The sequence below is a fragment of the Malaclemys terrapin genome, chromosome 1, assembly GCF_027887155.1.
Source record: "Malaclemys terrapin pileata isolate rMalTer1 chromosome 1, rMalTer1.hap1, whole genome shotgun sequence".
Taxonomy (NCBI): Eukaryota; Metazoa; Chordata; order Testudines; family Emydidae; genus Malaclemys; species Malaclemys terrapin.
In genome coordinates this window covers 11563137-11586288 of record NC_071505.1, presented here as the reverse complement: position 1 = coordinate 11586288, position 23152 = coordinate 11563137, and the positions used below count along the sequence as shown (strand labels likewise).

The 23152-nt window shown below is 49.9% G+C and overlaps 1 protein-coding gene across 1 annotated transcript in view; it reads left to right on the top strand.

The window, feature by feature from the left end:
- Positions 1 to 4820: 4820 nt before the first annotated feature.
- ITIH5 (inter-alpha-trypsin inhibitor heavy chain 5) overlaps positions 4821 to 23152 on the top strand; it is a 62442-nt gene continuing 44110 nt past the window's right edge. Inside the window, exons 1-5 of the mRNA XM_054016161.1 lie at positions 4821 to 5044; positions 10164 to 10208; positions 15328 to 15491; positions 18764 to 18871; positions 19676 to 19926. Coding sequence (XP_053872136.1) covers positions 4925 to 5044; positions 10164 to 10208; positions 15328 to 15491; positions 18764 to 18871; positions 19676 to 19926 — 688 coding nt within the window. The 5' untranslated portion in view covers positions 4821 to 4924. The remainder of the gene's footprint in view (positions 5045 to 10163; positions 10209 to 15327; positions 15492 to 18763; positions 18872 to 19675; positions 19927 to 23152) is intronic.

Sequence of the window (23152 nt, the reverse complement as noted above, 5' to 3'; positions counted from 1 at the left end):
ATTAGGCAGGTGGCCCTTCATTCTCTTGTATGCGGCCGCCCAGGTGTGCACCTTAGAGGGAGCTATCCGTGGACCACAGTTTGAGAACCTCTGCCTTAATCACAGAGGAAGTCTGTAGTAAAGCAGGGGTTAGCCCAGATCGCTGGAGTTCCAGGTAATCACTTCACCACTGCCATTCTTCCTCTCTCTATATGTGCACTGGAGTAATATGCTGTCCTTTGTCTGCCTATGCAGCTCCTATTAACAGCATTGGAGACTGTATGGGGTTCACAGGCTGCAATGCACTTTGGGGTTCCTGTGGATGAAAAGTGCTGTCTAAATCCAAGACATTACTTCATATAGACTGCCCCGCCCCAACATTTATTTAACCAGCAGAGTGAAAATCAGGGCCCCCAGTTCTGCCTGTGGGTTTGCCGGCCTGTGTAACTGAAGGCAGAGTATAGCTTAGGGCAGGGGTGGGCAAACTGCGGCCCTGGGGTCACATCCAGCCCTCCAGATGTTTTAATCCGGCCCTCGAGCTCCGTCCAGGGAGTGGGGTCTGGGGCTTGCCCCACTCCGCGTGGCTCCCAGAAGCAGCAGCATGTTCCCCCTCCAGCTCCTACATGTAGGGGCAGCCAGGGGGCTTGCACGCTGCTCCCACCCCAAGCGCTGCCCCTACAGCTCCCATTGGCTGGGAACCACGGCCAATGGGAGCTGCAGGGGCAGTGCCTGCAGACAGGGCAGTGTGCCGAGCTGTAGGGGGTACAGGCTGCTGCTTCTGGGAGTGCATGAGGTATCCACTGCCCGGAGCCTGCACCCCTGACCCCCTCCAACGCCCCAACCCCCTGCCCCAGCACTGATCCCCCTCCCACCCTCTGAACCCCTCCGTCCCAGCCCAGAGCACCCTCCTGCACCCCCAACCCCTCATCCCCAGCCCCACCCCAGAGCCTGCACCCCCAGCTGGAGCCTTCACCCCTCGCCCCCACACCCTAACCCCCTGCCCCAGCCTGGAGCCCCCTCCTACACCCTGAACTCCTCATTTCTTGCCCCACCCCATAACCTGCACCCCCACCCAGAGCCCTGATCCCCTCCCACACCCCAACCCCCAGTTTCATAGACTCATAGAACTGGAAGGGACCTCGAGAGGTCATCTAGTCCAGTCCCCTGCACTCAAGGCAGGACTAAGTATTTTGTGAGCATTCACGGCCCGACATACCATTTGCATACCCAGATGTGGCCCCCGGGCCAAAAAGTTTGCCCAGGCCTGGCTTAGGGTGTGTGTCTGTATATAAACACAGGCAGTTTCACCGAAATAATGCGATCAGCCCTGGATCAGAGAGCGCAGAGGCTTAGTTGTCAGGTCATGCCTTTACAGAACATTTCTGTTCATACTGGCCACAGACATGCCAGGCAATGTAATGTAGCGAGCCCCCACCCACAGCACACCTGCTGATTTTGCCACGGGTCCGTAATGGAAGACAGCACCCAACGTGTCTAATGTGAGTAAGTCAGCACACCTGAATAATTGCTTATCTCCACCTTGAATAACATCCCGAGCTGAATGCCAAGCACGTCGGCCCCTGGAAAGAGAACAGCATGTTAGAGGGCGGAGGGAAATGTACTCAGCTATGATCCCATGCCTCACGTTCAAACATCGGGCCCACTTTGAGCTTGAACAGCAGATATCGGTGTCATTTAGTGATGGCCTCGGGTGCCTTAGCTGAGGACGTGAATAGCGACCCGATCACATCAGACATAGCGATGTTCTTCCTGGCGTATTGTCTTCAGTCTGTTGGTTACCCTCCCCCAGCCATCCACCCTCCGGGCCTGATCCTCTGCTCCTTTACCTGTAAATAGGGTGACCAGATGTCCCAATTTTATAGGGACAGTCCCGATATTTGGGGCTTTTTCTTATATAGGTGCCAATTACCCCCCCCCATCCCGATTTTTCACACTTGCTGTCTGGTCGCCCTAGCTGTAAATCAAGAGTAAATCCAGCGACGCACCATGGTGCTTTCCCGCAGGCTTGGGAGGAGCTCTCCGGAAACAAACCTGGCCACCTTCAAACTCTCCTTTGCTGTGATGCCTGCAAATAGCTGGGCCCGTGGTTATGCATCTGGTGTGCTGAGACCACTGCCTGCCACGCTAACAGTACTGTCTCATTGCTTCCTCGTACTCCCCCACCTATCGTCTCTTGTCTTATACTTCATTTGTAACCTTCTTTTTGTTCTGTGTTGTACAGCGCCTAGCACGGTGGGTCCTGGTCCGTGACAAGGGCTGCAAGGTGCTACCACGAGACAAATTAATAAAAATAACAACAAAGTCACCAAAGACACAGAGGTGTGAAACCAGTGTAATCGGGCACTATGTGTGTGGGGGGCTAACAGGGCCTGATTCAGATCTCACACACACTGGCCTCACACCAGTGTACCTCATTTGACTTTTGTGGAGTTATTCCTCATTTACACTGATGTAAGCGAGTAGAGCATCAGGCCTCTCAGGCACAATTTACGCCTTCTTTTTTGGCCTTGCCGGTATGGGAGCTACCCCAGTGTAGACTCAGCAAGGGCTGAGTTTAACCCTGCACTGCAATTGCCTGGTGCAGGGATGGAGGGAGATGGACGGCACCTCCCCAGTCTTAGGGTACGTCTACACTACCCGCCGGATCGGCGGGTAGCGATCTATCTATCGGGGATCGATTTATCACGTGTAGTGTAGACACGATAAATCGATTTCCGAGCGCTCTCCCGTCGACTGCTGAACTCCAGCTCAGCGAGAGGCGGAGGCAAAGTCGACGGGGCAGCGGCGGCCGTCGATCCTGCGCCGCGAGGACGCGAAGTAAGTGATTCTAAGTCGATCTAAGATACGTCGCCTTCAGCGAGGCTATTCTCGTAGCTGAAGTTGCGTATCTTAGATCAATCCCCCCACCCCAGTGTAGACCAGGCCTAAGAGGCACAATGCACCCATCACTCCTGCCATGGGCAGGGGTCATTAGGGAGGTCTAGTTGCTGGACTGACTCAGAAGCTGCCGGTTTAATTTCCAGCTCTACCACAGACTCCCTGTAGCTTAATCTACCCTGTGCCTCAGTTTCCCATCTGTGACATGAGGATAATACTTTCCTATTTCACAGGGACGTTGTGAGGATACAACCTGTAATGGCTGTGAGATGCTCAGTGACAAGGGCCATGTATGTACACAGATAAAAAGGTCGGCACAAAACCAGACTTCTTGTAGGTTTTTCCTGAAGATGCACTAACTAGTCACAGGCTGCCATACAAATGTCTGTGCCTCCTGCTCAGGCCCCACTAGAGTGGTTGTGATCTGATTTTCGGGAGGTGTTGAGTGATGGCAGTTCCCACAGACGTCCACGGCAGTTCTCCTGGATGCACAGAAAATCCTATACACCTCTACCCCGATCTAACGTGACCCGATATAACATGAATTCGGATATAACGCGGTAAAGCAGCGCTCCGGTGGGGGCGGGGTTGCGCACTCTGGCGGATCAAAGCAAGTTTGATATAACGCAGTTTCACCTATACCGCGGTAAGATTTTTTGGCTCCCGAGGACAGCGTTATATCGGGGTAGAGGTGTATATATCGCCCGTCACTCAATCTCTCTCATCTTGTGGACGCAACGGGGCGCTGTTACACTGCAGTTATGTGCTGCCTGAAACCACTCGAGGGCAGTCCCTTAGGAGGAAGGATGGTCTTGTCATTAAAGCCCTGGAGTGGGTTTAATTCCCCCCGCTGCCATGAGCTTCCTGTGTGACCTTGGGCAAGCCACTTAATCTCTCTGCCTCAGTTCCCCATCTATAAAATGGGGACAGTGATGCTTCCTTTCTCCCACTGCTTGTCTATTTCGATTGTCAGATCTTTGGGGCATGAGCTGTCTCTTACTATGTGTATATACGTGTCCAGCGCTCGGTGCAGCAGGGGCCCAGATCACATCTGGGATCTGTAAGTGCTACTGGAATATAAATAAATCTTCCTCTAAGGTGATAACTCCTGGGATAAATAAACTCTAGGGCTGAAGGTTTTAAAATCTGATTGAAGGGAGTAATGCCCCGTCCTAGCCAGCTGGCACCATTGAATGTGCGGGGAATGTTTCAGACAGCTGAGAGGTGTGTTCACTCTCAGCACTCGGGCTCTGCTGAGGCTGAGATCAGCTGGGGTTTTAAAGCGACATGATAAGGTTTGGGACAGGATGGGACGGGGAGGGGCTCTTTGCCACTGGCCCAGGAGAAGATCCTGCAGGTTGGAAGATTGGAAGTGCAGCAGGGCTTTTGTCACTGGGGAGGATTCAGAATAGCTGGCAGGGGACAGCAGGGCTCTTGTCATCGCCCAGGGCTGGGGGAGAGGAGCCTCGAACTGCTCAGGGCAGATGCTGACAGGGAAGGAGGCGGTTTCAGGGGCTTGGTGTGCGTTCTGAGGCAGGCAGACCAGTGCAGATTCTGGCCAGCGCCCAGTGGCGGGTGTCCAGCAGCCCTGGGAAGTGATGGGAGAACAGTGACTCCTAAGTACCTATCATGTGCCCTGGGCCGGGGGACCGGAGTAGTTGGAGTAGGGTGAGGTGCAGCACTTCTGACTGCTCAGGGCATCTCCTGGGTGGCGGTGTTGGAGCAGAGCCTGGAGCTACCAGGGCATGACCTGGGCTGGGGGTTGGGGAACTAACCAGTGCATGGCCTATGGAGTCAGACCCGGGGCTTCAGGCGCTTCCTTTACTCTTTGGTAAAGCGATAGCAAGGAATTCCCAGCCCTGGCTGCGAGCCTGGAAAAGGGGCTGGTCCAGAGATGGGGAGGAGGAGGGGAAGCGGGGGAGAGAGACTCCTGTCAGCTTCTCCTGCAGACTCTCCATCCCAGCCTGCTGCAAGGAGCAGCCCCAACACTGAGAGGGCTTTTCTTCCACCTGGGGGCAGGGGGGATCCCCTGGCCGCCCCTTTAACCATGATTTTTCTGCTGTGGCTCTGCTGGGTATTCTCTCTCACCTCTGGGCAGCAGGACTCGGAGCTCCTAGCTAGGTATCTGGAAGAGACGTTGATGGTGGATTCTAACTTCCCCTACCATGTAAGTTTCAAAGCAATGATTATTTTGTAACATCCAGTGTCCTGCAGATGGGTTATACCAAATGAGTTGCCTGGAGGTTTAATTTAAAGTAATCCACCTGGGAGTCCTTTGAATCTATGTCTACCCAGGGCAATCAGGTGAGAGCAGCTCCCAGCACTTTTGCCAGAAGACCCAGGTGACGAGGCAGATGCTGACTGTATTTATAAGAAAGATTTTCTTAATTTCTCTCCCATTTGTTATAACAAACAAAGGAAGGTATGTGATTTCTGTGTTGAAATTCTGTTTCCTTCCCTGGGTGTTTTCCAACCTTCCTGCCCTACTGTCTCTAATTTGTCTTGTCTGTTTTGTTATTGATCTAAACATGGATTATAAGAACTGTGGGGCTGGGACCTGGTTCTCTTGTTCACACTCATGAGCATCATGTAGTTCCACAGGCAAATAACAGTGCAGTTACCTCAGCTTTGTTCACTAATGTTCCCATCCCCAATTAACTGTTGTTTATATTAGTGCCACATGTGTACATGGCACTGTGTAAAACAGTGAGAAACGGAGAGTAAGACACCAATAGCAACAAATATTTATGCAGTTTCCCCTTCCTTGTACGTTAGAGGTGATGTGGTTAGTTCACACAAAACTACAGGGTGTGTGTTTGTGTCTTTGCACCCAATTGCCTTAAATCCCCAGTGCAAGTCGCCTTTACCACCTCTCATTACCTCAAACGCTTGTCTCCTAAAGCCGCGGGCCTATTCCTTGAGAGACTGGAGCATGTCACACACATCGATTGGACCTATCACACCTCACTGTCAGATCTCCCAGATAGAGAGCACTGGCGAAGGTTAGTTACTGGCTTGGAGAATTTACCAGGAAGTAGGTGCTGTGGGAAGTAGCGATTAGTGATTCAGTCACTGACACTGAGCCCGTAATGAACATGGTGGTAGAGGGCACTGTGCTACTGGTGTACCATCTGCCCCTGGATGAGGGAGATAAAGCTGAGGTTCTGTGCTAATTAAAGATCCGACCGCACAGTTTGCAAGAATAAGGGAGTTAACCCCAGTGTCCTGGCCAAATTCCAAGTTGAGTAATTCTGACAGTTTAAAAGTTGGATGCAGCCCTTTTTTCCTGGAAACTCTTGTGCCGCGTTGCGGCTTGGTGCAGAGTAGTTGTTTTTCTGACCCATGCTAGACGAAGGGATCCCCATGCACCATTAATATTTCAGCTGGTAAAGTGCTTTATGATCCTTTGTGATGAAAGAGGCGGAGAGCATATGAGCCAGAGAGGATTATGCTGCTGGGTTATGGGGTGGCCTTTAGTTACTTTTCTTTGTGTGGGGGAATTTTTTTCATGACTTGTGAGGGGCAGTTGCAGATGGGAGGAAGGATGGTCCAGGGTTAGGTTCCCTGGCTTTAATCCCTTGTTCCCCTACAGACTTCCCATGTGGCCCTGGGCAACTCACTTAGCCTCTGTAAAATGGGACAATAGCACTTCCCTATCTCACAGGGGCATAGTGAGGATCAATACATTAAAGGCTGTGAGGAACTGCAGTAATGGGGGCCAGAAAAGTACCATGGACGCATAGAGAAACTTACCTCTGAAAAGTCCCATTAGCAACTGCGATTTGTTTGTGAAATGCCCCAAAGGAGAGATGAGAAGTCAGGCAAAAGTCTCAGAGTGGTGGGTCAGGCTGAATATTGCATCATGTTTCTATTTAGTGAATGATGATGCAAACCACTGAAAACACTGAGTAGGGGAAAGGTGCGTTCCCTGCTAGGGAGTTACTCAATTTTGGAGCCAGTTTAAGGGGTGGGGATAGATGTTCCCCTGGGTCCACTCTCCTTCCTTTTGCCCTCCTGCAGCCCCCCAGAAATTAATCCCTAAAGCCCTAATCTGGCAAAATCCTAAACACGTGCTGAACTGTGCACTCATGAGTGGCCCATGGGGGTGGCTCTCCTGGGGATAGTTAAGCACGTGCATGGATCTTGGCAGGTTCACGGCCTTCCTAAGTAATGTGGATTTTATCCACAGATGCAGCTTGGAAGATGAATTTAAAAAATTCCTGTGTCTCTGAAGTGAAGCAAATAGGGACATAGTCTGGGTGGGTAAAGTTAATCATTTCCCAGCTTCAGGGCTATTTCTGGGGAGAAATAGACTTTTGCGACCATTTGGAATGATGTCACTTAAGAAAAGGGTAATCAAATCTCATGTTTCAGGGAGTAAACTAATTACTGCAGGAGGGTCGGGGGCTGGAAGATATCCCAGCCCTCATTTCTAGCACAACATTCTCTGTGACCCTCCTTCTGTGAAGTGACCACTGCTTAAAGGCGGAATACTGGAGCAGCTGGTCTGATCCGGTAGGACAAATCTGACATTTTCGATGTCCCTGGATTGAGTTTGGTCACGAGAAAGGTTTTTGTTTGGTTCAAAAGTACCTCTTGTTCCCCAGCACATGAAGAGGAAGTGAAAGAAATAGCGGGCGTGACCACGACATAAACACAGGATGCTCTAAGAAAGAAGGAAGGGACTCTATAGCTACTACAGTAGATCAAAGAGTCAGGCTGGCTTCTAACTGTTCAGTTGCTTTCCTGGTTATGCTTTCTCTGTGCTATTCTGGGTAGCTCTGATTTACTTTCACAGCAGGTTAATAGGGAGGAAGTCACCCAAGCACTGCATGACTTAGATTCTTCTGACTTGAGGCGGGACATATTGGCTGCATAGGTGACGTGTAATGGAGGCTGGAGGAGGCTAAGCCTTCCCAAATGTTGTGCCACTGTGGCGGGGGCTGGGGGAGGCGGTGGAGGATTACTGTACGGGCCCACGGGGCCTGTGCCCAGGGGCCCTGGCCAATTTGGGGCCCTCAGAAAAACCTCTCCCCTGCCACGGCCCCAGAAAGGAGCGAGCGGGGGTGGGAAGAGGCGGAGTGGGGGCAGAACAGGGGCGGGGCCATGGGTGGAGGCGGGCCATGGGGGCGGGGCCGCAGGGGAAGGGGCAGAATGGGTGGGGTGATGGCCATGGGGTGGCGCCATGATCCCACGGGGGCTGAGAGCTGGACCCTGGCTGGGGCTGAAGTCTCAGCCCCCATCCGAGGGCCCGACTGGGCTCTCAGCCCCCCCTCCCTGCCCCAGCCAGGGCCATGAGGAAGAGGGGCTGAGCACTCAGCCCCCCACCCTCCACCCTGCGGGGGCCTGAGAGCAGAGAGTAGGGTGTGGTCTTGGCCGGATGAGGTGGGGCAGAGGGCGAGCCTCCCCAAGAGGAAGCTGCACTCGCTGCCCATGATTGGCTGTGTGTTATTAGCCTGCTGCCCTGGTCAGAATTTCACCCCAAAACAACATCTCGCCACTTCCATGAAATCATGGAGTTTTGGCTGAGACTGAATTCCTCTCTTTAGCTACAGGATAGGTTCAGCCTGTCTAGCAGCAATGTGTGCTTCTCCTGCTGATGTCACTCAACCCTGACCTGGAGGGGCTATCTCCTGATAGATCTCAGTGATAGTTTCGTCTCCCCAGCCCATTCAATGCTTGGCCCTTCTACTAAGATTGCCAGCAAGGCTATCAGTTAGTATCTATTGCATCAGTGGCGGTTTTTCTGGTATGGGCCAACTGTTCACTAGGTGCTGGAATAATACCACCAGACTCATTCCATGTGCACAACTCAAAGGTTAGATGATAGCGGCTTTGGGTCACTACTAGGATGTGTTGGATTTGAACCAGCTCTTCAGAGATAGAAGATTTTATCTGACTATCGATAGGAACATAAGGATTGCTCTGCTGTATGAGAACAATGGTCCATCTAGTCCAATATCCTGTTTTTGAAAGTGATTAGTACCAGATACCTCAGAGGTAAGGGCTAGAAATCCTGCAATAGGAAGTTATGGGATAACCTGCATAAATGGAAAGTTTCTTCCTGACCCGCATCCGATAGAGGTTGTCTTATGCCCTGAAGCATGGGGGTTTATATCCCTTCCAAAACTTTCTTCTTGACTTAAGTCTCCTGAGTGCCCCACTTTCCCTATATTACCATTTAGCAAGATGTTGATCAAAGCAGTGGATGAGAAAAGAGTAAAAGTTCTAACACTGGAGTCTGTTTCACTTTTCCCCAGTGCTCTTTTTAGCTTTCCAACACGATGTAAACAGACATAAATTTTTTCTCTTTGGCAAGCAAATCTGTTATGTTAGTGTCAAATAATAAGGGTAAAAAGTGTCATTGCACGCCTTTTCTGTCTGGAGTTTCACCAGCATTTTAATAAACAGAGTGATTTCTTTGCATTAAGGCTATCCTGGTACTAAGTGATTTTGGGACCTGCTTTGAAGAAATCAAGACACAACATCTTCACTGCTATCCTTAAATCAATGGAAAGGGACTGCCATTTTGCTAGTGAAGGATGGATTTTTATGGATTTTTTCTCCCCTGTAGATTCTAATTTGGGACTTACGCAGCATACAGCCAAGACAGCGAAGCAGTTGCAGCTGGTGGAGACTGATACAATGGACGCGATTGTGCTGGAGCAGTGGCTGGCTGGCACTTTGTTTCACAATCAGCCTGATGGCTGGTTTTAAAAAGCCTCGCTCCATCGCTTACTAGGCAATGGTAGCTTCCCAGTGACTGGTGTTAATGTTGATAAAACTTAGCCATATTGCGGATTTTCAGGTGATGTAAATCAACATAGCTCCATTCAAACTGATGGTGCTATGCCAGCTGAGAACCTGACACTCTATGTGGCTGTAGGCTAGTCAAATAACTGCTCCATGTCTCAGTTTCCCCAGCTGTGATCTGGGTACAATTATAAGCACATAATTACCCATGGTCTTTGCGTGTCAGTACACAGTCCCTCCACCCCCGCACTCCCCGCGTGTAACATGCTGCTTTGAAAAGCACTCGGTGACACCTTGCCTGGGAAAACCAAATTCCATTCCACAGCTTTGATCTGTGGGTCTGTTCCAACTTTTTTTTTTATAAGTTTAATCTTAACAAAAGGGTTGCTTAGCCCTGGCTGTGTGAAAACAATTGCACTAACCAATGTCTGGATCGACTCCACTGCATTCTTTTTAAACAACCGACAAATCTTCCTTTCATGAACTTGAAAGGAGCAAGGCACGAGTTACAATATTTACTTAACCCTTTGCAGGTGGCGCGCAGAGTCCCAAGACAAGGCCGATTTCTGCAGAGGCTGGTATGTATCCTGCTGGCTATTTATTTCATTGCATAAAAGCAAGCACTCAGCGTGTACGTTTTTGGATGCAAGCACGTGGGCATGAATAAACGTAGTGGTGGCCTATCCCAGGCTGAGAGCTCCAGAGGGTGCATTCCTGTCATTTATCCACACCGCAGGTATCGCATGAGTAGTGGCAACTGAAGCATGTCCCAACACTGCCCCATTAATCTTCTGCAACCCGTATCTGTAGAAACAAGGATGAACATTGCTTAGTCTGAGTCCAGCTGGGATCCAGCCTCTCTAATGTGACATCCAGCGAGGTGGTCAATCATTGGTAAATGTGGTGGTGATGTGGCCACTTATCCACTGAACCCGGGAGTAATATGTCTCACATACTGTAGGCCACTGACTAGCCATCAGATGGTAATAGCTGTCAATCTCTATGATCCTCAGCCAGATTTGAGCCAGCAGCATAGAGGTGAATGGGTCTGTATCCCTGGAATGACCTGTTAGAGGGCTTATTCCTTCACCCGCTCACTTCCCTGGTCCTGCTCGCATGAACAGAGAGCAACAATACCCGAAGTCCGAAGGTGCAAACAATTCAATGTTTATTGGGGTGAACTTCCAGCAAGTAATGATTCAAGTTTCCTTCCTCAGTGTCCCCCTTCCCAGCTCTGACGCCACAGAGCCTTGCCTGTGTCCCTGTTCCCCCCACTTAGCAAGACATGATTCAAATTCCCCCACCCCCATTCCCTGTTCCCATTTCCCCCTTACTTCCTGATTGACTGCAGACTATATACTAAAACTTGAGTTCGGCTTAGCTATACCTTAACCAATCATTTTACTGAAATCTAACTAACCAATCCTAACACACTGTAACATAATTATTTAACCAATTATATCCCACCACCTTAATTGGTTTACACCCAACAAAATTAATTATGCAGCAGACAGAAACAATCACAGAACCAGACAGAGATTATACAGACAAACAATAGGGAAGTGGAAACTACAGTGATAGAACAATACAGAAATGAGGATTTCACACCCCAGCTATTGATAAGTGAGTTCTTGCCAGGCAGGATGCTATCAAACTTAAGTTTTCTTTAAATCTTTTAGGCTCTTCCCTTTCTCTGGAGGTGATAGATCAGATCACCTTTCTAACAGCCCCAGATTGCCTTATTTCAGTGTGACTAGTTTGGAATGTGAGGATGTGACCGTTCGCTTCCCAGCTTACGGCCGCCTCTCCTGCTTAGCCAAAGGCCCTACTTAGCCTAAGAACAGGGCCTCAGACTGTCCCAATAAGAGAAGGCCATTACACCGGCAGACAGTGATTTTGATTCTTTCTTTTATACCTCTATAACTAGCTAAGTGATAAGAATACACCTAAATTCTTAAAGTATAGGCCTTTGCAGACAGGCCTGAATATCTATATCCTAACATGACCCAGTCTTGGTTTTTATTTTTAATAAGAATTAGACACCAGGTCAAGTTGTTTTGATCAAAGCAACCCCCGCCAGTGAAAACGCAGGCGTATATTTACTGCTCTTTCCATACTTCCCAGCACGCGGGGTAAGCAGGAATAAAATTCTCTGCTTGGCAAGAAATATCTATTCTCTCGCTACAGTGAAATGCCTTGAAAAAACAGCGCCTTACCCTGCGAAATAGCAGCGCTCTCATCCGCTACCTCTAAGTGCCCCCGCGTTTGTTTTGAAAAAGGAATGGTTTTCTTAATGTCTCTTCTCGTCTTCCTAAGGGGCTTTAATAACAAGGAGTGGAGAAAACAAAACAGGGAGTGCACACGGACACAGCTGTAGGTCAGAACTTCATGCAGTAAGAAGTTGTGCAAGAACTCTAGGGAATGCATAAAATTTTCAGACAGGAACTTGGGCTAAACGCCAGCCAGAGCCTAGCCACCTGTTTTGAAACTACCTCAGCACCTCTCCACTACTGTTCGCATAAAGAGTAACAAGAGTCAGCAGTTTCTCCTCTCCACCTGGAGGGAGAGAGCTGGGTGTGTGTGTCTGTCTCTCTGTCCGTCTGTTCAGCAGGATAGGGGTTGCCAATTTTGGTTGCACGTATTCCTGGATGGTTCATGCCTTGGCATAATCTTTAATTCCTGGAGACGCCAGGACAATCCTGGAGGGTTGGCATCTCTATAGCAGGGACCTCTACCATCAGAAGGGGGAAAACCTTGAATGAAGGTTTCCCTTTGCGTTCAACCTGAGTCCTGCGGCTGTTCCAAGTTATAAGTGGTAGCCCCCCTGCCCTCAATAGAATTCTAAGGCATTTGAGGCTTCAAATGAATCCAGGTGAAACTCAGTGGTTTTGACTCGGTTTTGCTGCTGCGTTTGGGGACGGTTTTGAAGCTGACCTTCAAAGTGAAAGTCAGGATGGTGGTGTGAACTCAGGAGGTTCGAAACTAGAGAAGATGCTGCACCTTGTGTGGCTCTAAATTATAACAGTTCCCCCCTCTCTTCTTTACTTCCGCTTCTGATTGGCCATCCGATTCCTTATTGGAGTCACTTGCAATCCCAATAATAGCCAGTTAAATATACAGAATGTCATGGGCAGCGCGTGACTCCTGCATTTGGGGAGGCTGGGCCTAAGTGTTGTGGCCCCACTCCCTGCTCTGCCCTTAGGCCCGCCCCCTGCACTGCCCCCATTTGGCCTCCTCTCCCGCAGGCCCCACCCACGCTCCAGCCGCAATCTGCCCCTGACCCAGCTCCTGCTCGGCCCCCTCCCTCGAGGGGCCCCCCACTTGCTGCTCATGCCTCTCTGCTCCCTCCCCCGAGGAGCCCCCCCTGCCGGCTACCAGTGCCTCTCCGCCCCCTCCCTCTAGGGGCCCCCTGCTGCTCACGTCTCTCTACCTCTCAGGGGGCGAAGAGGTGTGAGCCGCAGGCGGGAGGGGGGTCACGTGGGAAGCTGTGGACAAGCCTGAGAGCCGGCTGGGGGGGCGTCATGGGGGAGAAGTACGAGAGGTGGGCAGAGGGGGTCCGCAGGGGAAGAAGCAAAGCATGGCAGAGTGAGGGCGGGGTCACGGAGGAGGCACGGGAGCAGGGCCTCGGGGCGCGGTGTGTGTGGGGTTACGGCCTGGACGCCATTTTGGCGGCAGTATTCTAGGGGAGACGAAGCCCCCCTGGCTTATTATACCCGCTGCCCATGGAGAACATTGAATGAAAGGACCCACAGAGAACTAGTTGAATTTAGAAATGGGCCTGAACCAAACCTCCAGATCAGAATTCCCCTCGCCTGGCACTTTAGGGGAATGAGATTCTAAGGGCCTGTCTACATGAGGGAAATTCACATTGCTGTAACTACTTCCGTGCATTTACACCAGTGCAACCCTTAATGCAGATGCCCTGAGCCCCTGCTAAGCAAGGGGTTACACGGATGCAGCGTAAGGCAGAACTTTGCCAGACCTGGATTTTTGCAGATGCCCCCTTCCTTTATAATGATCACGTCTGGAGTGTTCCAAAGTCAGCCCAAAATGGAGTGCCTGCTTCTGACGCCTGCACTTCCCCCCTTCTCATATGGACTAGTCTTTTACTCTGAGAAGAGGCCTTTTCATTCTGTGATAATGAGACCATTATCACAGAAAGGGATTGCTCATTGGAAGAATGGCAAAAATGGGACCTACATTTGCTAGTCCACTCAGGTGCATCTGTGAGTTTATTTGTGTAATAGCGTTATCTCTTTGGCAGTCTTCCAACGTTGGAGGATCAGCCGTTTACTGATCGAGCCAACATGCCACAGAAATTTTTCTTGTTGGTTACTTAGAGCAGTTACATTAAGCTTAAGTCTTCCAAATACAAAACTTCTTGGATTTATGGGGATACTGCTGTCCAAGTGCGTATGAGCCCAGAGAAGCACTTCGTCCCAGGACTTGCGCATAAAAGTACATTCCCAAGATGCATAATTTGGCAATCAGCTCTCGACTGCTCCAATCCCTACATCATCCAAGCTGGCTGGGGTCCAGAGTGTTCTAAAAAGGAGATTTTGCTAGATGAGACTCAGCCGTGCGCATGTTTTCTATTAAGGCTATTCCAGCTATCATTTGAGAGCTATAGAACAGATCCTCGGCTGGCGTAAATCGGCCTATCTCCACTGAGTTGAGTTTAGCTCTGCTGGTTCACGCCCGCTGAGGATCTGGCCCTATACATTTTCAGACTTGGTTGCATGCATCCTTACTTGGCTCCAGTGAGAATTTGGCAGCATAGTGTAATGGCTACTGAGGAGGCCTTACATAAAATTTCCAGAAGCTAACAAGGAGATTTGTCTAGGACCGCGGTTGTCAAATCTTTCCCAGACCATGACCCCATGTCATGGCTGGACAAAGTTTTGGGAGTCTCCTCCTCTCTGGCCCTAAAGAAAGAGAAGGTGGTTATAACCCTCTGAAACCCATTCATGACCCCCACATTGAGAACCCATGATCTAGAACGTGCCCAGATTTCACAAGTATTTTTCATAGCATATGTCTCGGCTCACTCTGTGTAGAGACCTCGCACTGGCACTGGGCAGAATGAATGTGGGCTGTGCCCTTGACAGTGCATAAGGAGGTACCGTGCCCTTTGTGTAACCCAGGGGTCGGCAACCTCTGGCACGCGGCTCGCCAGGGTAAGTACCCTGGTGGGCTGGGCCAGTTTGTTTACCTGCCGCGTCGGCAGGTTTGGCCGATCATGGCTCCCACTGGTCGTGGTTCACTGTCCCAGGCCAATGGGGGCTGCGGGAAGTGGCGTGGACCGAGGGATGTGCTGGCTGCGGCTTCCTGCCACCCCCATTGGCCTGGGATGGCGAACTGCGGCCAGTGGGAGCCGCGATCGGCCGAACCTGCCGATGCGGCAGGTAAACAAACTGGTCCAGCCCGCCAGGGTGCTTACCCTGGCGAGCCGCATGCCAGAGGTTGCCGACCCCTGGTGTAACCTTTCCCCACTGATCCGAAGCCCTGATGAACCCCCCCACCCCCCGCCTAGGGTTCACAAAGGGACTCTAACACTCTTCATCTTACAAGCTTTTATGAGGCTGTTTGTTCGCACCTCATATTAAATCCTTGTGTGCCACAAAGAAATGCCACAGGGGCGGGTTGTTTGGCTTTTAACATCGATGGTGCTAATGGGAAACTCTTCAATTCCTACAGGAGACCAGGCCAAGGATGGCTGAGTTCACAGTGAAATCCACAATCATTTCCCGCTATGCCTTCACCACCGTTTCCTGCAACATGGTGAACAGCGGGTCTGAGGCCAAGGAAGGCACCTTTGAGATGCAGATCCCAGCTGCAGCCTTTATCTCCAACTTCACCATGTACGTGGCCCTTTTGCTTCTCCATGAGTTTCCGTCCCTTCTTGTCTCGCTGTGGGATGAGAGGGTGTGTGGTGACTTGTCCCCCTCCTCTGGCTCTGCTGGGCGCAGGCTGGGCCATAAGTCCAACAGCATTGGAGGGATGCCGATACCCCAGAAGATCAGGGCTCCACGAATATATTTGCTTCCCTCATGCTGAAGGCCTGCTGGTAGGTCTGGTTCTGACAAGCATCCCCAAATTAGAACCTCATCTCTGGATCAAGCCAGAGTAAATGGAAATCTCTGGAGAACAGGCTTTCTTGGAGCATTTAACGGGGTGGTTTGCCCCATGGCTGGAGAGCTTGGGGCTAAACCAGCCCTAGAGACAGGATAAGCCACACCTGTCAGGTGCTCCCAGGATAAAAAAAAAAAAGCGGGAAGTTGCAGTAAAGGGGGGAAGCCCAGGAAAGTGTTCTGAGGTTTGTAGGAACTGCCGGGTGCAAGGAGGCTCCTGTAGTGCCCTGAGTCAGCAGGGAAAAAAGAAAGCTGAAGAAGCAGGAGAGAGTGGGAGAAAGCTGTCCAGGCAGGGGGGCCAGACCCCTGTCTAAGTAGGGCAGTGGCTGTAAAGGCCAGCTGGGATGACGACTATGTAAATTTGAGTTTTGTGTTGTTTTGGGTTGATCAAGACACTGAACTGCTTGGGGCCTAGAGCACCTGTTTTGTATCAGAGAAGTAACTACATGGGACCCCTTGTGGGGATTGTTTGAATCACCTTTGAAATGTGAGTTCTTAAAGGGCCTTGAAGAGGGGGACCAGACAGGGTGCCACAAAATGACCTTTGCCTAGTGGGGCACTTTGGAGGCTGCCTGTGTTACAGGGAGACTTCCAGGTGGGCTCCATACTGCTTGTCCACAGCGGGGTTACCACCCATGGGGTATTCTAAGGAATATTTATTCACTGGTATCAAATGTCCTAAGATCCATTCCTAATAAGAAACTGTCATAAACATACAGCTAAGGGTAGCATAAAATCCCTCCTTTACCTGGAAGGGGTTAAGAAGCTCAAATAACCTGGTTGGCACCTGACCAAAAGGACCAATAGGGGAAGAAGATCCTTTCAAATCTGTGGAGGGAGGTTTTTGTTTGTGCTCTATTTGTTGTTCTCTCTGGGACAGAGAGTGACCAGGGCAGGAAAAACCATCTCCTAAAACCCTACCTGGAATAAGCATCTAAGATTACAAATTGTAAGTAATAGCAAGGAAATGCGTTAGATTATCTTTTGTTTTAGCTTGTGAATTTTCCCTGTGCTAAGAGGGAGGTTTATTCCTGTTTTTTGTAACTTTAAAGTTTTGCCTAGAGGGGAATCCTCTGTGTTTTAAATCTTATTACCCTGTAAAATTACTTTCCATTCTGATTTTACAGACGTGCTTCTTTTACTTTTTTCTTTATAATAAAGTTCTGTTTTTAAGAACCTGATTGGTTTTTAGTGTCCTAAAAACCCAAGGGTCTGATCTGTGTTCACCTTGTTTACCTATTTGGTTGGTAGATTATTCTCAAACCTCCCCAGGAAAGGGGGTGAAGGGGTTTGAGGGGATATTTTGGGGAAACAGGAATTCCAAGTGGTCCTTTTCCTGAATTTTTGTCTCAATCACTTGGTGGTGGCAGCAATACTATCCAAGGACAAGGAATTTGTGCCTTGGGGAAGTTTTTAACCTAAGCTGGTGGAATATAAACTTAGGGGGTCTTTCATGAGGGTCCCCACATCTGTACCCCAGAGTTCAGAGTGGGTGGGAACCCTGACAGATTAGATCTGTAATTTGAAGCCTTTAAATCATGATTTGAGGACTTCAGTAGCTTAGCCAGAGGTAGGGGTCTATTACAGGAGTGGGTGGGTGAGATTCTGTGGCCTGCAATGTGCAGGAGGTCAAACCAGATGATCATGATGATCCCTTCTGATCTTAGTCATATCAGATTGGTGGGCAGTGATCGATCCAGCAGGGGTTGATTTATCGCGTCTAGTATAGATGCAATAAATCAACTAGTATAGATAAGATAAATCAACCACTGAGCACTCTTCCGTCGACTCCGGTACTCCACCAGAACGAGGAGCGCAAGTGGAGTTGACGGGAGAGTGTCAGCTGTTGACTTACCGCAGTGAAGACACCACGGTAAGTATATCTAAGTACGTTGACTTCAGCTACGCTATTCACGTAGCTGAAGTTGCGTATCTTAGATCGACCCTGTGCGGTAGTGTAGACAAGCCCTATGAGATGGAAGTCTGTTTGCAAGCAATAGCAAAACAGAGACTGATATACACTGATACAAAGGTAGTATTTGTTGCCATGAATAAAATGCTGGAGGTAGGTGTCCCTTGTAAATAGCTTTGTCCCCTGCTTTCCCTACTGTTGTCCTTTATTCACTTGGAATGACACGCTGAGCTGCAGAAAAGGGATGGTAACTGACGTTTGGGGACTACCCAGACGAGTAAGGGGTTCTATCACCGCCTCCTTTGTAACGTGGGGTGCCATTGTGCTATGCTGCTACAGCCTACAAGCATAAAGGCCTCGACCCTGGTTTCCACCACCCTAGTTACTCCTTGCAGCGTGATTTCAGCTACCCCTTCTGGTCTCGAGTCCCCCCCCAATCCATCTCCCTGAGGGCTTAACTACCTGACACTCGGACTTTTCCTTTCTGGTTTGTCACCCCCAAACGAGTGAAATCTGCCCCCAATTATCACTACACTGTGGCACACATACTCCTCGCAGTTTGCACAGTAGAGACCTGCTGGGGATAAAAATAAACAAAAAGTTTTATTTGATAGAAAAATCATAGATGTGAAGAGGAAACAGTAAGGCCTGGTCTACACAACAGAGTTAGGTCGACATGAGGCAGCTTACATTGACCTGTGTAAGCGTCTACACTACAGTGTCCTCCCACTGATTTAACTCGCCCGCTACGCAGACCTAATAACTCCACCTCCCCGAGAGGCATAGTGCTTAGATCGGCGTAGTTGGGTCGATGCAGTGTCCATGTAGACACTATGTTGCTTGCATCTGCTGTTGCTGCCTTTGACAGCTGCAGTCCCTGTGCCCCGGGCTGACAGCTGCTGGGTGGGATTCTCTGAGGCCATAACCTGGTTGGCTTTAGTGGAGTTATGCCCACAGAGCACTTGGCCCGTTAGCCTATGCCCAGCACAAAAACATGCCCAGACATTGTCAGTGCGCTAGGACGAGCCCCACGTCCGGATTTGTCTCCGTGACTGTGGATCTGTAAGGCTGACGTCTCTTAACCCTACAGGATCATCGGAGACAGGATTTACCTCGGGGAAGTCACTGCAAAAGTAAAGAAAACCAGCAATGAGGATAAAGAGAGGGACAATAAACATTCTAGTCCCACAGATGGTGGGTGAGTATTGTTTCCTCTGGCTGTCATTTTGGGCAGAATTCTGATGTTACCCCTTTATACCATTAAGAGGTATTTCCTTCCTTCCTCCGCAGCATGGGGCAGGGATCGCTAGCAGGAGGGTTCTCTGCCAATTGAAGTCACTAAAACACAGGATTTGGGGACTTCAACAGCAGAGTCAAGGGAAGGGGTAGGGAAGGTTTTGTGGCCTGCAGCATGCAGGGGGTCAGACCAGATGATCATAATGGTCCCTTCTGACCTTAAAGTCTATGAGTCTATGAGGCCTTTTTATTTCCCTGTGATAGGGCCTGAGATAGATCTAGTCTAACATAGGGACTTACACAGCCCCCACTACCATTGGACCTGAACATCTCACAACAGCCTTTGGAAGCAGGACTGTGCTGTTATTCCCATTTTACAGATGAGGTACAGAGAGGCTAAGTGACTTGCTGAAGGTCACACAGGAAGTCTGTGACAAAGCAGGGAATTGACATGGGGTCTCATGAGTCCCAGCCTAGTTTTCTAACCACTGGACCACCCTTATTCTCCCTCTCTCTGCTCTGAACTTCAGCATCTGTCAGCCTCCTATCCAAGGGTAGTAATAAGAGCCTTTTGAAATCTCTCTTCCTCTGGAAGCCTGCTGTTTATGTACCCCTGAGTATTTCCGTTGCCTGTCTTTGCATCCTCATTTAACGGGGAACACTAGCTGCTGACACAAGGGACCCAGCCTCAGGAAACCGTTAACTTCAGGGTGTGGCTGACGATGTAAAACCAGCATGTGAAGGTCTCTTTGAATTTCCCTTGCAGGGAGACTGGAATGGAGACTTTCAAAGCCTCTGGGACTATTCCACGCAAAACCCACGCCATCTTCACGCTGCATTACGAAGAGCTCTTGCAAAGGCGCCTGGGAAAGTATGAGTATTCTGTCAGCATCCGGCCCCAGCAGCTCGTGGGCAGGTTACGCGTGGAGGTGAACATCCTAGAGAACTCGGGCATCCGTTCTCTGGAGGTGCTGCCGCTCCACAACAGCAAGCAAAGAGGCGTCAAGAAAGTCGTAGGTGAATAGAGTGTGTGGCCTACAGCGGTGATTGCGTTGCCTCTTGGGAACTGGGCTGGGCCTGGTTAGTACATGTGTAATGCCGACAGATCCTGGTCGTCGGCAGCCGGGATCGAACCTGGGATCTAATGCGCGAGCCTCGTCTACTGTCTGAGCTAAAAGACACCTTTCTCTTAACCAAGCCTGTAGCAGGCTCATCAATCTTTAGCTGGTCTTGTCACCACTAGAGGGAGACAGAGTGCCACCCCAGCAGGCATGGGTTACACATGGATGGGATTAGGTGTGAAAAATCGGGACAATGGGTGGGGGATAATAGGATCCTATATAAGAAAAAGACCCAAAAAACGGGACTGTCCCTATAAAATTGGGACATCTGGTCACTGTAGATGAGATGGAAGATCTCCAGTGAAATCCCAGGCTGCTGATGGTGTTGATTGTTCAGTAGACTACACTCTTCCCTCAGAATCGGCCATAAATCAGTATCCCCGTGTTGCATTAGGTGACACTGAGCTGCGGAGGGAGCCACCTTTTGGTGGAGTCATAAAACTGAGGCCTGGACCTTACACAACCATTGAAGACCATAGGGCACTTCTCACAAGGTAGGGAGCGGTCTGAACCCTTGTGGCTTGGCCATATGCCAGTGTGGGTTTCATATTTCAGTGCCATTTCATTTAGAAACATTATTCCTTACTTCCCCTCTGAGCCACTGTGGTGCAGTGTGGTTGGCACATTCCGCCCCAGAGGTGGCTGCAGTTCAGTGCTAGGTAGCTGCTTTCTGCATTTCGACTCTCTAACTATTTGGCAGTCTCCAGCCCCGATAGGGCGGGGATGCAGTATAATGGCAATGACCATTAAGGATTTTGAGGAGCTATAACGGTGGGAATTCAGCCTGCCTTCAGAGGTCCCTGGCTTTTGTGGCTTTGAGCCAGCATATGTGTACGTGCACGTCTAAACGGCTAAAGAAAACTTTGACTCCTATCGAAATTAGGGCCTGATCCAAAGCCCACTAAAGTCAATGGGAGTCTTTCAAATGACTTGGATGGGCTTTGAATCAGGCTTTGAATCAGATGCGACGTTCAGCATCTGAGAAGCCTCCTTCCTGGCTCCGGATCTCCTGGGAACTGCTGAAGTAACTTGTGTTTCCATCCAAGCGGACCAAAGCAGACAGGAAATCCTGCCTTTCAGAACACGGGAAATGACGGTCTTTTGCCAAAGCAGCAGAGAGCAGGTGCAATGCTGGGGATCTAGCGTTGCCCCATAGGCTGCTCAGAGCCTATTGTTTTTTTTGCAAATGGGCAGCATGGACCATAGGATGCTATGACTTTGCCTGGAAGCCACTGCACGGTAGCAAAAACTCCAGGCTAACATCAAGCGGGAGGTGGTCTTGCACTTGGATATGAGCCTGAAGGATCCTGGGTCTCAAACCCAGGTCTGGGGATCCCCAGACCACAGCTGCCTCCTGGCGTCTCGCTGGTACCAGCAGGGAGCATGGGCTGGCGTCTCCTTGCTCACAAGAGGCACTGGCCACAAAGCTTCCAATTGGAGGAGATGTCCGGCCTCTCTGATTGGCTCAGATTCACTACTTGAGCCAGAAGGAAGCACGGGTAGTTGTCTGAACAACTAGGTGAATCCCTGGTTGGCTGCTCCGTTGGACCCTTCCTGTTAGCCTGACTCCCAAGCCCTGTTTTGTTCCTAATTCATGCCTTCCTGTCCTGCTCCTGGTTCCTGCTCTCCTGCCTTATTCCAGATCCCTGCTCCTACGCCCCACTCTTGGCTACTGATTCTGGCTCTGCCTCTTGGCTTGATGCCTGCCTCTGCTCTGACCCTTGGCTCAACCCCCACCTTTGTCTCTGTTGCTGACCTGAATCTTGCTCTGACCACTAGGTCTGACCATCTACGTCCCGGTCTGTGACAGTAGGGTCAGATCCTCAGCAGGTGTAAATCAATATGGCTCCAGTGAATTCCGTGATTTACACTGTGTGAGGATCTGGCCTGAAACGGGTGAATATGGAATAAAACAAAAGTCTCAGTCCTATTCCTATCAAAGCTGAGGCCCGAGGATTGGGCCTGAATGCTGCTGTTGCCCAGTGAGTTCAGTGAGCCTCGGATCAGGCAGAGCATCTGCAGCCACTGTCAGTAGGGGAAAATGACAAAGGTTGTCGGTCCCCTTGATTGAGCTTAGCTGAGGTGAGGAAAGGATGTTTCCCCTTGGGGTAGTAGTGCATGGTGAGATGCATTTCTGGTGTTACGCTTTCCTCCAGAGCATCTGGCATTGATCAAGGCCGGAGACAGGATAACTGAGCAGACACACCCTTTGTCTGTTCGAGCACGCATGCTCCTGTATTGAAATGATACATGGAAAAACTCAGTATTGGAGCGGCCTATCCAAATGTGACTCTGTGAGCACCAAACGTTCTGTGCAACATAGCAAGGGGTTTAGAACATTTAATAGGAAAGTTGGACCCATCCAGTTCTCTTGTTATAAAAGTCTTCTCTGGCCATTAAAGTCTATGTAAGTGAGATATCACTTTCAATGGCATGACCAGAGGAGGGGACTGGAACTCAGGACTCCTGGATTTTATTCATACATTTGCTACTCATTCACTTTTGTGATCTAGATTGTCACCCTTATTCATGTTGAGCGGTGCCTCACTCCTCCAGTGGCAATGTTGAAACCAGTAAGCTTACCTCCGGGATGAGATGTGGCTCAGTGTAAAGAGGGGGCAATCTGGCCCTCTCTAAACTTGAGCAAGTCATGTAGGCTCTCTGCTTGGCTGTCCCCACCCGTAAAACAGCTACAATGAGGCCTACAGGATTTCTCGCATAGGTATTGATTAACATTTAAAAAGTGCTTTGAGATCCTTGAATGAAAGGCCAAATTAGCAGAATAAATGTGAATGAGAGTAACATTTTCAGAAGCACACAAGTTCCGTTTTCCAAAGTGACTTAGGCTTCCAAGCCATTTAGGTACTTTCTGAACATTTTGCCCTGAGACACAGGGGTTCCTGATTTATTCTCAGTGATTCAAACTGCCATAGCTTGCAAATCAAAGAGAAGCTTCTACCTTCCCCCCACCAAATGCTGACCCTGAAGATTTAGCATGGGTATGAAATCAAGCTGGGTTCCTTCTGCCTCTGTAACCATGACCAGAAATATTTGAACCCCACCAGCAATGTCTGGGTATTGAATGTTTGTGAGTGAAATGCCTACCTCCTGTAGTGATTGGC